The sequence below is a fragment of the Poecilia reticulata genome, chromosome 21, assembly GCF_904066995.2.
Source record: "Poecilia reticulata chromosome 21, P_reticulata-male-v2, whole genome shotgun sequence".
Lineage (NCBI taxonomy): Eukaryota > Metazoa > Chordata > Actinopteri > Cyprinodontiformes > Poeciliidae > Poecilia > Poecilia reticulata.
The window spans coordinates 237,418-250,540 of NC_088850.1; the positions used below are offsets into that span (position 1 = coordinate 237,418).

The 13,123-nt window shown below is 50.1% G+C and overlaps 1 protein-coding gene across 1 annotated transcript; it reads right to left on the reverse strand.

Annotated features, from left to right (window-relative positions):
- Positions 1 to 1,296: 1,296 nt before the first annotated feature.
- Positions 1,297 to 13,004, reverse strand: asb2a.1 (ankyrin repeat and SOCS box containing 2a, tandem duplicate 1). Its single transcript, XM_081602680.1, has 10 exons — positions 12,799 to 13,004; positions 8,988 to 9,334; positions 6,869 to 6,979; positions 6,388 to 6,557; positions 6,165 to 6,320; positions 4,556 to 4,801; positions 4,239 to 4,410; positions 2,972 to 3,548; positions 2,741 to 2,894; positions 1,297 to 1,684 (listed from the first exon to the last, which is right to left on the reverse strand). The coding sequence occupies exons 1-10, from the start codon at positions 12,799 to 12,801 to the stop codon at positions 1,542 to 1,544; spliced, it is 2,079 nt and encodes a 692-aa protein (XP_081458806.1). The 5' UTR covers positions 12,802 to 13,004; the 3' UTR covers positions 1,297 to 1,541.
- Positions 13,005 to 13,123: the final 119 nt, after the last annotated feature.

Below are 13,123 nucleotides of genomic sequence, written 5' to 3' on the forward strand. Positions count from 1 at the left end.
TGTGGGTGTAGCTGTGGGTGTAGCAGTGGGTGTAGCAGTGGGTGTAGCAGTGGGTGTAGCTGTGGGTGTAGCTGTGGGTGTAGCTGTGGGTGTAGCAGTGGGTGTAGCTGTGGGTGTAGCTGTGGGTGTAGCTGTGTAGCAGTGGGTGTAGCAGTGGGTGTAGCTGTGGGTGTAGCAGTGGGTGTAGCTGTGGGTGTAGCTGTGTAGCAGTGGGTGTAGCAGTGGGTGTAGCAGTAGGTGTAGCAGTGGGTGTAGCTGTGGGTGTAGCTGTGTAGCAGTGGGTGTAGCTGTGGGTGTAGCTGTGTAGCAGTGGGTGTAGCAGTGGGTGTAGCTGTGTAGCAGTGGGTGTAGCAGTGGGTGTAGCTGTGGGTGTAGCAGTGGGTGTAGCTGTGTAGCAGTAGGTGTAGCAGTGGGTGTAGCTGTGGGTGTAGCTGTGTAGCAGTGGGTGTAGCAGTGGGTGTAGCTGTGGGTGTAGCTGTGTAGCAGTGGGTGTAGCTGTGTAGCAGTGGGTGTAGCAGTGGGTGTAGCTGTGGGTGTAGCAGTGGGTGTAGCTGTGGGTGTAGCTGTGGGTGTAGCTGTGTAGCAGTGGGTGTAGCTGTGTAGCAGTGGGTGTAGCTGTGGGTGTAGCTGTGTAGCAGTGGGTGTAGCAGTGGGTGTAGCTGTGTAGCAGTGGGTGTAGCTGTGGGTGTAGCAGTGGGTGTAGCTGTGGGTGTAGCAGTGGGTGTAGCTGTGGGTGTAGCAGTGGGTGTAGCTATGGGTGTAGCTGTGTAGCTGTGGGTGTAGCTGTGGGTGTAGCTGTGGGTGTAGCAGTGGGTGTAGCTATGGGTGTAGCTGTGTAGCAGTGGGTGTAGCAGTGGGTGTAGCTGTGGGTGTAGCTGTGGGTGTAGCAGTGGGTGTAGCAGTGGGTGTAGCAGTGGGTGTAGCTGTGGGTGTAGCTGTGGGTGTAGCTGTGGGTGTAGCTGTGGGTGTAGCTGTGGGTGTAGCTGTGGGTGTAGCAGTGGGTGTAGCTGTGGGTGTAGTTTTGGTTTCTTTCACTTGTTTACTGTTGAAGATATTTCCAGGTTTTGGGTTCTGAGATGATCAGTTGGGGTTGGATGGCTCTGATGGAGGTTCTGATGGAGGTTCTGATGGAGGTTCTGATGGAGGTTCTGTCCAGGGTTGACCCAGTGTGGGGAAGCAGGACGGATGTTGCGCCGTCGTGTTGAGGTGACGGCGCCGTGAGCTCAGCCCCATCATGGCGGCGGGTAATGGAGGGTCGCTGACCTCTCCAGAGTAACGACCAATAAGGTGTCAGACTACAGCAGTAAAACCGTTTAATGACACATCAAAACATGACATCATCTGTTCAGTTTCCATGACAACAACCAGCTAACTAATCTCTGATGGAAACACAGCAGTGACATCATACCCTTCCAGCCAATCAGAGTCTGTGTGAGAGTCCTCCTCCTCCTCTGTGGCGCCAGTGGACCGGTGCTGGACGTGGACCAGGCGAGACGCCGTCTGTAGCAGGTCCAGGATGCTAACCGGGTCAGCGCTCTGCTTCAGCTCTCGTCATCCAGAGGAAGCTCCTGGTGCTTCAGGAAGCGGATCAGGCCTCCAGGAAGTGGCAGCCGCTTCAGCTTCCTGTGTCCGACCAGCTGCAGCACCCGCAGCCTGCAGAGCTGCAGCAGCGGCCGCGGTGGGGCTGACGAGCAAGAGGAAGATAACGAATCACGACCGGATCGCCTCAGAACCAAGACAGAAACCAAGCGGACACGTGTGCTGCTGGTTCTGGTGTTGGATCGGGACCGGTCAGTCAGGTCCAACACGGCGTTCCTGTCCGGATCTAGATGTGGACCAGAGGAGCAGTAGACGGCAACGCCACGGGTCAACCCGCGTCGCATCTTGCGTCAACCGGAGTGTTGCTAGTTGACCAGCGTTCCCGGTTGAGGGCCGACCCACGACATTCCAGGCCGCGACGCTCCGGGCCGACCCGGGATGCTGTGGGTCGACCCGCGACGCTGTGGGCCGACCCGCGACATTCCAGGCCGCGACGCTCCGGGCTGCGACGCTCGGGGCCGACCCTTTACGCTCCCCGTCGACCCGGGCGCTCCCCGCGATGCTGTGGGCCGACCCGCGGTGCTCCAGGCCGCGACGCTCCGGGCCGACCCGGGAACTCCCCGCGGCGCTGTGGGCCGACCCGTGGCGCTCCGGGCCATCCCTATACGCTCTGGGTCGACCCTTTACGCTAGAGGTCGACCCGCGGCGCTGTGGGCCGACCCGTGGCGCTGTGGGCCGACCCGTGGCGCTGTGGGTCGACCCTTTACGCTAGAGGTCGACCCGTGGCGCTGTGGGTCGACCCTTTACGCTAGAGGTCGACCCGTGGCGCTGTGGGCCGACCCGTGGCGCTGTGGGCCGACCCGTGGCGCTGTGGGCCGACCCGTGGCGCTGTGGGTCGACCCGCGACGCTACAGGTCGACCCGCGGCGCTGTGGGCCGACCTGTGGGGCTGTGGGCCGACCCGCGGCGCTGTGGGTCGACCCGTGGGGCTGTGGGCCGACCTGTGGGGCTGTGGGCCGACCCGTGAGTGGACAACCAGTGGTTCTCAACCCGGGTCATGGGATCAACGGACTGAAGCAAAGACATGTGAAGGTGATGAAGGGCGATGGGTTCTGGAGGGTTCAGAACCACATGGACCAGCACCAAACCAGCACCGGTCTCGTCTTCCCCGGATCACCGTGTCCGGATGGTTCGGTGATTACCTGCCTTCTCCTTGATGGCGCTCCAGCCGGAGTAACTGTCCAGGTGCTCCATCAGTCTGGAGCAGAGGGTCACATGACCAACGTAGTCCAGCAGGACGTCGATGATTGGCCCCGCCCACCGACAGATACTTGGGGCCGAGATCATCTCACAGAACTGCCAATCAGTCAATCAAGCGATCGATCAGAGTCATCGGGCCAACATGAACGGCTGGTTCTGACCTCTGACCTCACCTGCACGCCCCTCGTGAGCGGCCCCTCAGCAGCCGGGCGGTCGGCGTCCTCGTTCCAGTTGGAGCGGCTGGTCTTGAGGGGCGGGTGCGGCCGGCCGCCGTAGCGGCAGTGGAAGCAGGGCAGGGCGTGGCCGCCGTGGTCCAGCAGGTACTTGAAGAGCGGCAGGTACTTCATGGAGAACATGTAGACGGCCGGGAAGGTGGTGGGGTGGGTGGGGACGGCGGCGTTGATGTCGGCGCCGTGCTCCACCAGCAGCTTGACGATCTGGATGCAGCCCATCCTGGAGGCCACCATGAGCGGCCGGAACATGTCCAGGTTGGGGTCGGCGCCGGCCGCCAGCAGCATGCGCGCCGCCTCCGTGTTGTTGTTGATGACGGCGAAGTAGAGCGCCGTGCTGCGGCGGTCCTCGTACAGCCGCGTGCGCTCCTCCGACAGCTGGGCGTTGACGTCGAAGCCCGCCTCGATCAGCATCTCCAGGACGTCGTCACGGTTACGCTCCGCCGCCAGGTGCAGCGGGCTGATCCCGGTCCGCCGGACCCGGGCCTTGCTGGTGACCGGGATCAACATGGAGACGATTCTGGAAAAAAGGCAGAGCTGGAACCAGAAGAAGAATCACAGCAGCTTCAGAGGAGCGGCGCTCAGCATCTTTCGGTTAGAAAGATGCCAGCTAAGCTAGCTATCTAGATATTTAGCTTCAAACCAAATATGCAGCTAAAATTATCTTACTAGTTGCATATTTTATTTAAAAGCCAAATATTGAGCTTGAAACTAAACATTTAGTTGAGGAACTAAATGTTTAGTTTCAAGCTCAATATTTTCTTCTAAGCTAAATATTTAGCTAATATGCACTGGAAGTGGACTACCAAAATAAAAGCTGGGCCTCTATAAACTTCTGCTGTAACTTATTCGTTTCTTTTCTTGTCCAACATTTGAGCATAAAAGCGGATGAGCCATTTTACAGACGTTCACCAGCAGCAGCATCCAGACCCAGCTTTTATTCTGATAGTCTACTTCCCTTATCAGCAAGTCAATTTGCATGTTAGCTAAATATTTAGCTTGTAAAACAAACTTTTAGCTAGCGCAGAGATAACTAAGTGTTTAGTTTGAAACAGTGACATGTCTAAACAATCGGCTCCACTCTCTGGTGTCGACATGTCAGGCTCGGAGCAGATGGCGCCTCCTGCTGGCTCCTCTTCGTTAAATCAGATCTGCTCAGGACGTGCGACAGGTTGCAGTTTTCAATCCTGTTAATTGGAGAGTTACGTACGCGTCACTTCCTCTCTGCGCGGCGATGTGGAGCGGCAACATTCCCGTTTTCCCAGGCTTGTTGGCGTCAGCCTTCTGGGACAGAAGCATCTGCACCACTTCCTGGTGTCCCATCTTAGCGGCTTCATACAGCGCCGTGGCTCCATCGTCAGCCTGAGTGTTCACGTCTGCGCCTGCAGGAACAGGAAGCGGGAGTCAGGACTTCCTGTCCAGATTGTTTCTGACTGGATCTGACACCAGAACCAGAACTGGGCCTGTAACTGATTGTATCTGCTAACGTTCTGCCGTACATGTTGGAGCCAGAATCTGATCCGGTACCGTGTTTGATGAGGAAGCGCAGCGCGGCCATCTGGCCGTTCTGAGCGGCGGTGAACAGCGGCGTGATGCCGTACATGTTCCGCAGGTTCAGCTTGGCGCCGGCCTTCAGCAGCATGTCGCAGATCTCCAGGTTGCTGCGGACCACGGTTTCCTGCAGGGCGGTCCAGCCCTGAATGCACCGCGTGTTCACGGCCACGCCGTGGTTCAGCAGCGCCGCTACAATGGCCGCGCTGCTCCGCTCACAGGCTGCAGGGAACAACGGTTACTTTATAGCATAGAAACAAGCCTCAAACCAACAGAGACCATTTGTTACAGACGGTTTCCTAGTCAGGCCTCACTTCCTGTCCTGCAGCCTCTGATGCATCGCTGCTCCAACTCCTGGACCTGCTGAACGGTCAGGGACCGGGCCTCTGCAGAACCTGCCGACACGTCCAGCCTTTTGGTTCAGGCCTGTTGGAGCAGCGATGCTTCCTTCACACTTACTGCTTCACTTATTTCTGCAACTTAAACCTCAGATATTTATTCAGTGGAGAATAAAAATCCATAAATTTTTACTGACCAGCATCAGCAACAAACATGAATACCTGGAAAAGCTCTTCATGCTGTAGTAAGGTGGACAATCTGTGGCAGCTAAACACTTAGCTGGGAGCTAAACACTTAGCTGGAAGCTAAACACTTAGCTGGGAGCTAAACACTTAGCTGGGAGCTAAACACTTAGCTGGAAGCTAAACACTTAGCTGGAAGCTAAACACTTAGCTGGAAGCTAAACACTTAGCTGAATGCTAAACAGTTAGCTGGAAGCTAAACACTTGCCTAGGAGCTAAACACTTAGCTGGGAGCTAAACACTTAGCTGGAAGCTAAACACTTGCCTAGGAGCTAAACACTTAGCTGGGAGCTAAACACTTAGCTGGGAGCTAAACACTTAGCTGGAAGCTAAACACTTAGGTGGGAGCTAAACACTTAGCTGGAAGCTAAACACTTAGCTGAATGCTAAACAGTTAGCTGGAAGCTAAACACTTGCCTAGGAGCTAAACACTTGCCTGGGAGCTAAACACTTGGCTGGGAGCTAAACACTTAGCTGGAAGCTAAACACTTAGCTGAATGCTAAACAGTTAGCTGGAAGCTAAACACTTGCCTAGGAGCTAAACACTTGCCTGGGAGCTAAACACTTGGCTGGGAGCTAAACACTTAGCTGGGAGCTAAACAGTTAGCTGGAAGCTAAACAGTTAGCTGGAAGCTAAACACTTGCCTAGGAGCTAAACACTTAGCTGGAAGCTAAACACTTAGCTGGGAGCTAAACAGTTAGCTGGAAGCTAAACAGTTAGCTGGAAGCTAAACAGTTAGCTAGCAGCTAAACACTTGGCTAGAAGATAAATATTTAGCAAGAAGCTAAAAGAAGCTAATGAAGATAAACATTTAGCTTCAAGTTCTGTAGTTTGAAGTCATCTGAAGCTAAAACTGTAGCTTCTTAGTAAATGAAAAATATTTAACTTCATGCTAAATATTTATCTTGATTTAGTTTGAAACTGTGACATTTATAAATTACAGACTACGTATCATTTCTATTATGTGTGACTTTACCAACGGCTCATCGCGGGTTTCGGTTACCTTTGTACAGCGGAGTCTCTTTCTCATAGTTCGGGATTTCTGGGTCGGCTCCGTTTTCCAGCAGCACTTGAACGCATCCTAGTTGGACTCTGCTGATGGCGACCAGCAGCGGCGTCTCGCCACGTGACGTCCTCTTGTTGACCATTCCTGGTTGAGCTGAAGGCAACAGAAGCCATCAGTCGCCATGGTTACTGATGGTGGGCGTGTCCAGGTGTGAGGCTACCTGACAGCAGCATTCGCAGACAGGAGTCCTGTCCGAACCAGGCGGCCTGGTGGACAGCCAGCCAGCCCGGCTTAGTGGGCAGCATCAGGTTGGTTCCCGGACACATGGCCAGGGATCTCACCTTGTTGGCGTTGCCTTCACGAATCGCCCGGAACAGAGGCTCCTCCTCCCTGCAGGGGCAGGAAGCAGCAGCACGCTAACAGCAAACTAGCAAGACAAACATTTAGCTCCGGCTAATCCGCCAACGCAGTAATGTGACAGCCAATGCTTCATGTAGCGCTTTAGCATAACTAACGTCTATGATTGTGCAAGCCAGTTTTTTTTAGCTAAAATGCTGGACATGACCTGTGACCTCCAGAGGTCAGGACTGAGGTACCCAGCAGAAACATGGACGACCTAAGATCTGCAGCTGAGACTCGCTAGCTGCCTGCTAGCAGGCCTCGGTCTCGGCTGGCAGATGGCCGCATGCAGAGAGACTCACTCCTCAGGTTCTGGAGCGATGTGGACCAGGCTGCCGTCATTTTTGTAGTACGCCACCATCCTCTTCCCAGAACCCGTCATGAAGCGACTCACCGTTCCATTGAAGGTCTTCCTGTCAGCAGACAAAACCCACCAATCAGAGCCCAGATAAATCACAGCAGCCAATCAGAACCAAGAGATTCTGGATAAATTAAACTATTTCCATTTAACATGGCAGCCGTTCACACACTGCATAGTTCAAAATATTGCTTAGAACTGCAGCAGGTTTACTGTTTACAGACCTGCAAACACCTTGGTGATTAGCATCCTAGCCCCTTAGCACCCTAGCCACATAGCATCCTAGCCCCTTAGCATCCTAGCCACTTAGCACCCTTGCCACTTAGCATCCTAGCCACTTAGCACCCTAGCCACTTAGCACCCTTGCCACTTAGCACCCTAGCCACTTAGCACCCTAGCCACTTAGCACCCTAGCCACTTAGCACCCTAGCCACTTAGCACCCTAGCCACTTAGCACCCTTGCCACTTAGCACCCTAGCCACTTAGCACCCTAGCCACTTAGCATCCTAGCCACTTAGCACCCTAGCCACTTAGCACCCTAGCCACTTAGCACCCTAGCCACTTAGCACCCTAGCCACTTAGCACCCTAGCCACTTAGCACCCTAGCCACTTAGCACCCTAGCCACTTAGCACCCTAGCACCCTAGCCACTTAGCACCGTAGCCACTTAGCACCCTAGCCACTTAGCACCTAGCCCCTTAGCACCCTAGCCCCTTAGCACCCTAGCCACTTACCATCCTAGCCCCTTAGCACCCTAGCCCCTTAGCACCCTAGCCCCTTAGCACCCTAGCCCCTTAGCACCCTAGCCACTTAGCACCCTAGCCACTTAGCACCCTAGCCCCTTAGCACCCTAGCCCCTTAGCACCCTAGCCACTTAGCACCCTAGCCACTTAGCACCCTAGCCACTTAGCACCCTAGCCCCTTAGCACCCTAGCCCCTTAGCACCCTAGCCACTTAGCACCCTAGCCCCTTAGCACCCTAGCCACTTAGCACCCTAGCCACTTAGCACCCTAGCCCCTTAGCACCCTAGCCACTTAGCACCCTAGCCACATAGCACCCTAGCCACATAGCACCCTAGCCACTTAGCACCCTAGCCACTTAGCACCCTAGCCACTTAGCACCCTAGCCACTTAGCACCTAGCCACTTAGCACCCTAGCCCCTTAGCACCCTAGCCCCTTAGCACCCTAGCCACTTACCATCCTAGCCCCTTAGCACCCTAGCCACTTAGCACCCTAGCCACTTAGCACCCTAGCCACTTAGCACCCTAGCCCCTTAGCACCCTAGCCACTTAGCACCCTAGCCCCTTAGCACCCTAACCCCTTAGCACCCTAGCCACTTAGCACCCTAGTTACTTAGCACCCTAGCCCCTTAGCACCCTAGCCACTTAGCACCCTAGTTACTTAGCACCCTAGCCCCTTAGCACCCTAGTTACTTAGCACCCTAGCCCCTTAGCACCCTAGCCACTTAGCACCCTAGTTACTTAGCACCCTAGCCCCTTATCCCTGTATGGATCTCTGGGCCTGCTAGATGTTTACATGCAGCAGAGATTTAAACAAATATGGGATGTTTGTAAAGTTACACTGTCAAAACCTAACAGTAATATTTTGGTTTATTTAGCTTATCTTAAGAAAAAAAACATGTGGGTTTATTTATCAGTCACATTTTTATCACATTCATTAATATTTACTGAATGTTTACTTTTGAGATAAATATTTAACTTGCTAACTAGCTAACAGTAAGCTAGTTACTGTAACTAGCTAACTAGTTTACTGTTAGCTAGTTACAGTAAGCTAGGTTCAGGGCGACAAACAAAATATTTAGTTAGCTAGCTAAATAGTTAGCTTAAATATTAAATTAGAAACTTATAAATGAATGAATGACACGGTGAAAACATGACTTTGAAAAATTAATCCATATTTTTACTTTTCATAGAAAAAAGAAACAAACTTGATTTATTGAAACTCTCCCTCTGATGTTTCTCAGTTTCTGCTTTTTGGACCAACATTCAGACGAGTGTCCAGAACCAGACGGGTCCAGACTGGAGGAGAACCAGAGCTACTCACAGGTCGGGCGGCTTCTCCGTCGGTGGGTTGGGGGAGCTGTAGGTGGCGCTGGTCTGGGCTGCAGGAGGATTCTTGCTGCTGGGGGCTTGACGCTGATATCTGCTGGTGCTGGTCGGTTCCGGGACGTTGTCCTGGAGACGGGCGGTCTGTGTGGCGGCGGTCTGTGTGGCACCGCCGCCCTGCATCTCCGTCAGGCTGCGCTCAATGGCCAGCTGCAGCAGCTCGTCATCAGTCAGGTTACCGTACAGAGAATATTCCTCGAATGCCAGAGCAGAACCTCCAGAACCTCCAGAACCTCCAGAACCGGGGCGGGAGACGCTGGTAGACGCCATGACAGGTCCAACAGCCTGGAACAAGCAAGAACAGGTGAGACATTTCTCTCCAGGACGGCCCACAAGTCAAATCTCAACCTGGAAAAACATGAAGGCTGGACCAGAACCAGAACCAGGCTGCAGGTCAGAACCACTCAGATGGGTCTTCTGTCCCTTAAAGCACCTGATTGAAGAACCAGACAGCAGAAGCAGCTGCTCACCTCGCAGAGAAATCCAGTTTATTCCAGAACCACCAGACCCGTTTCCTCGCTGTGTCCTGTTTATCCGATCTGGACCCGGCCGACCCGGCTGGGTGGGGGTCCGGGTTATTTTAAGGAGCTGGATCAGCTGACCTGCAGTCTGACTAAAGTTACACCAGCAGAAAACAGCTGAATCACAGCAGCTCAGGAGAACGGACCAGAACCAGAACCAAGTTCCGATCCAGAACCAGAACCAGGTTCAGGTTCCGATCCAGAACCAGGTTCCGATCCAGAACCAGAACCAGAACCAGGTTCAGAACCAGGTTCCGATCCAGAACCAGAACCAGAACCAGGTTCAGGTTCCGATCCAGAACCAGGTTCCGATCCAGAACCAGAACCAGGTTCCGATCCAGAACCAGAACCAGGTTCCGACCCAGAACCAGTTTAGTGAGAAAATTACACCCATTAAAATTTCCTGAATAAGAAAAAAGGAGTTTTAGATTTAGAGAAATCTGGTTTTAGGTCACAAATCCTTTCATTTAGTTTTCCTAGTGAAATTTCCAAACTCATTCCTGATATTTTTCTTAATTTCGTTAGAATTATTTATTTAATGCAAACTTCACCTCCGCTAAAAACTATCGGCTGAATCAACTCAAACATTTAAAGTTTTCAGCTTTGAAAAGTTGGCTGTAGGAACCGTAGACATAAGGATAAACCCTCATGGCCGCTCTCGCCTGTTGTTGCTGACGAGATTTAGGGCGGCCATCTTGGAGCGGGCGGCCATCTTGGAGCGGTCCACCACTCCACTCAGCGTTATGTGTTTAGCAGCTCAATGACGTATCAGAGCATTTAATCAATCATAACAGTTTTTTTGTTACTGGAAACCATATTCAGACATCTATCAAAGCTACATTTATAAACAATTGTATTATTTAATATGTTTTTAATACATAGTTCAGCATATTTAAATATGCTTAGTGGCTATAACAATAGAATAGGATGGAATATTCTGATATTGATGAATGATGAGCAGATTACAAAGCACACAGCCGTTCATCATTTATTAAATACATTATTTAGGAATATCAATACATATTTATATAACTATACAAACACAAATAATGATTAATACTGAATAATATATGTATATATATATATATGTTTTCCAGCCGACTAGTTCTATCTTCAGAGACTCAGCAGCTGAGATTGAGTCCAAACTCCGATGTGAGATTCATCAGTGAATCCGTCTCTCTTTATAGATTCTCCCTCTTCTTCCTCACATCGTGTCTTTAGGAAACCTTCAAAACAAAAACGGAAGATTTGGGATGTATCTTACTAGTGAAAGAATTACATATAAATAATAGTCTTTACCACCTGTGTAAACTTTGCTGGTGAATGTTATAACACATAATATAAGTTTTATAATATGTGTTATATTGTTTCATTTCTAATATAGACTCTTGTGTCAGATAATCTAAGTCAATGTTAGAGAATAATTAATTATTTTAGATTTACAGAATCTCAGTTATCCTTCATAGCAGCTGAACCCGTATTACACCGAGCACTGTAGCTAATATTAGCTGGTATCTATTAGCCGGTGGACATAAATACAGTAAAGTAATATTCTAATCACAATATATACACAATAATATGTCCATCTTACTTGTGAAATGTTGTCTGTGGAGCCTCACATCAATAGTCCATCGATCAGAACAGTGACCTCACCAAGCTCCGCCCAGAAACGCCCCAAAAGTCCCACGTAGCTTCATGTCTCACATTAACTCCTCGCAGAGCTAATAGCTTCTATGGGATTTTTCATTTCGACTGACTGCAGAGTATTTCTCAGTCGATTAGTTTAGCATTTCTGCCGGATTTTCACAAAATATCAGCCACGACAAGGGAGCCAACAAGCTCATGTCGTCTTTTCTGGACGACATCAAGGTGTTTTAGCCACGCGATGCCTCCAACATTGTGCAGCTAAATGCTACCAGTCCAGGAGGAAAACAGCAGATCCTCAGACCCTCAGCATAAATATAGACAAGATCACTGATGGCTGTTGCTCTTGCAAGGCTGGGTGAGTCGGACATTCATGGTTTAGATCAGTGTTTCTCAACCTTTTTCAGCCCAGCGCCCCCCAGCCTTTATCCAGCCCCCCCCCCCCAACCCCACCACCACCACCAAAGAAATTACAGGCTACTTTGCCCTGACTATTATTTTATCATTAATATTACTATCACTATTGTAGATGTTTTGATTTTTATGCTTGTTTCTGTTTTTATCATCAAAAATAATTTCCCAGAGAACAAAAAAGTCACGAGAATAGAAATTATTTTCAGAAGCGTCTATGAAAAATGTAATGAACATTCAAGTTAAAATCTGTAGGCCTATCAGCCAATCAGAGTGGAGAATACATTCTTATTTTGTGCCATTTTCTAGTTGTTAAATATTCCACTAAATGACCAGATTAAAGATGTTCAACATGCCAGTTTAAACTCTGAACTATTTGCAAACGTCTTCAGACTTTAGGACTTAGTAAAGATCCGTCCAGAAGAATCGGATCGTTCCTGAATGTCATATCACTATACAGGAAACTTTGGTCACAGCGTTGTTCCATATCTGCAACACCTCAGTCAAAACCTCCGCACAATAATTCCGCGCATGAGTAACAACTGTTTTTCATCAGATGCAACATGTGTTTCAGTACAGCTAGCTTAGCTAGCATCACGTCCACAGATCTTACCTTTCTTTAAGCTTTCCTTTTAAAGTGACGCTAAAAGTTGGACCAAGTCCCACCGTCTGTGAAAGCGAAGAGCTGCTGATTTTACATGTCGCCATATCTTATGATTTATGCAGCTATTATATAACTGACATTAGACAGACATCTCCTCCCGCTCAGAGGAAACCACTGCGCATGTCTGCAGCTCCGCAGCGAGTAAAGGTGGAGCTGATGGGTGACAACAGACACTACGTCACGTTATTGCTGGGATTTTACGGCGCCATCTTAAATCCCTGAACTTCACATTTTAACGGTAAAAAGAGCAACGAGACTTGGATGTAACGAGTAACGCGACAGTTTGTAGAAATGTAGTGAAGTAGAAAGTACAGATACTTACTGTAAAATGTAGTGGAGTAAAAGTAGAAAGTATCCATTATTAAATCTACTTAAGTAAAGATACACGGAAACTGTACTTAAGTACAGTAACGAAGTACTTGTACTCCGTTATTCCACCGCTGTAAATGACAGTGGTCTAAGCTCTCCATGCCAAGGCTCGGTGATTAAATATGATTAGAAACACACACCATGTGTCCGGTGAGCTGCGGAGATTATGAGGAAAGTCTCTTTACTGCAGCGATGAGAAACGGATGATTCCCGCTTTGCTTCTGTTTTGGTTGAACCATTAAACCCAACTAGACCCGTCAGCGCCCCCTCCTGACTCGGAGGGGAAAGCAGAGCTGATGCAGCTTCAGAAACTGGATTTCCGGATGTTAAGGGTTAACGTAGAAGAGCATCAGCAATACATTTTACTAATACATTAATTCCTATAAAAATACATTCTTGTGCTATGATTATGGAATAGTTTCGTCATCACACACACTTTAAATCTCCTGACAGACAACAGTAATG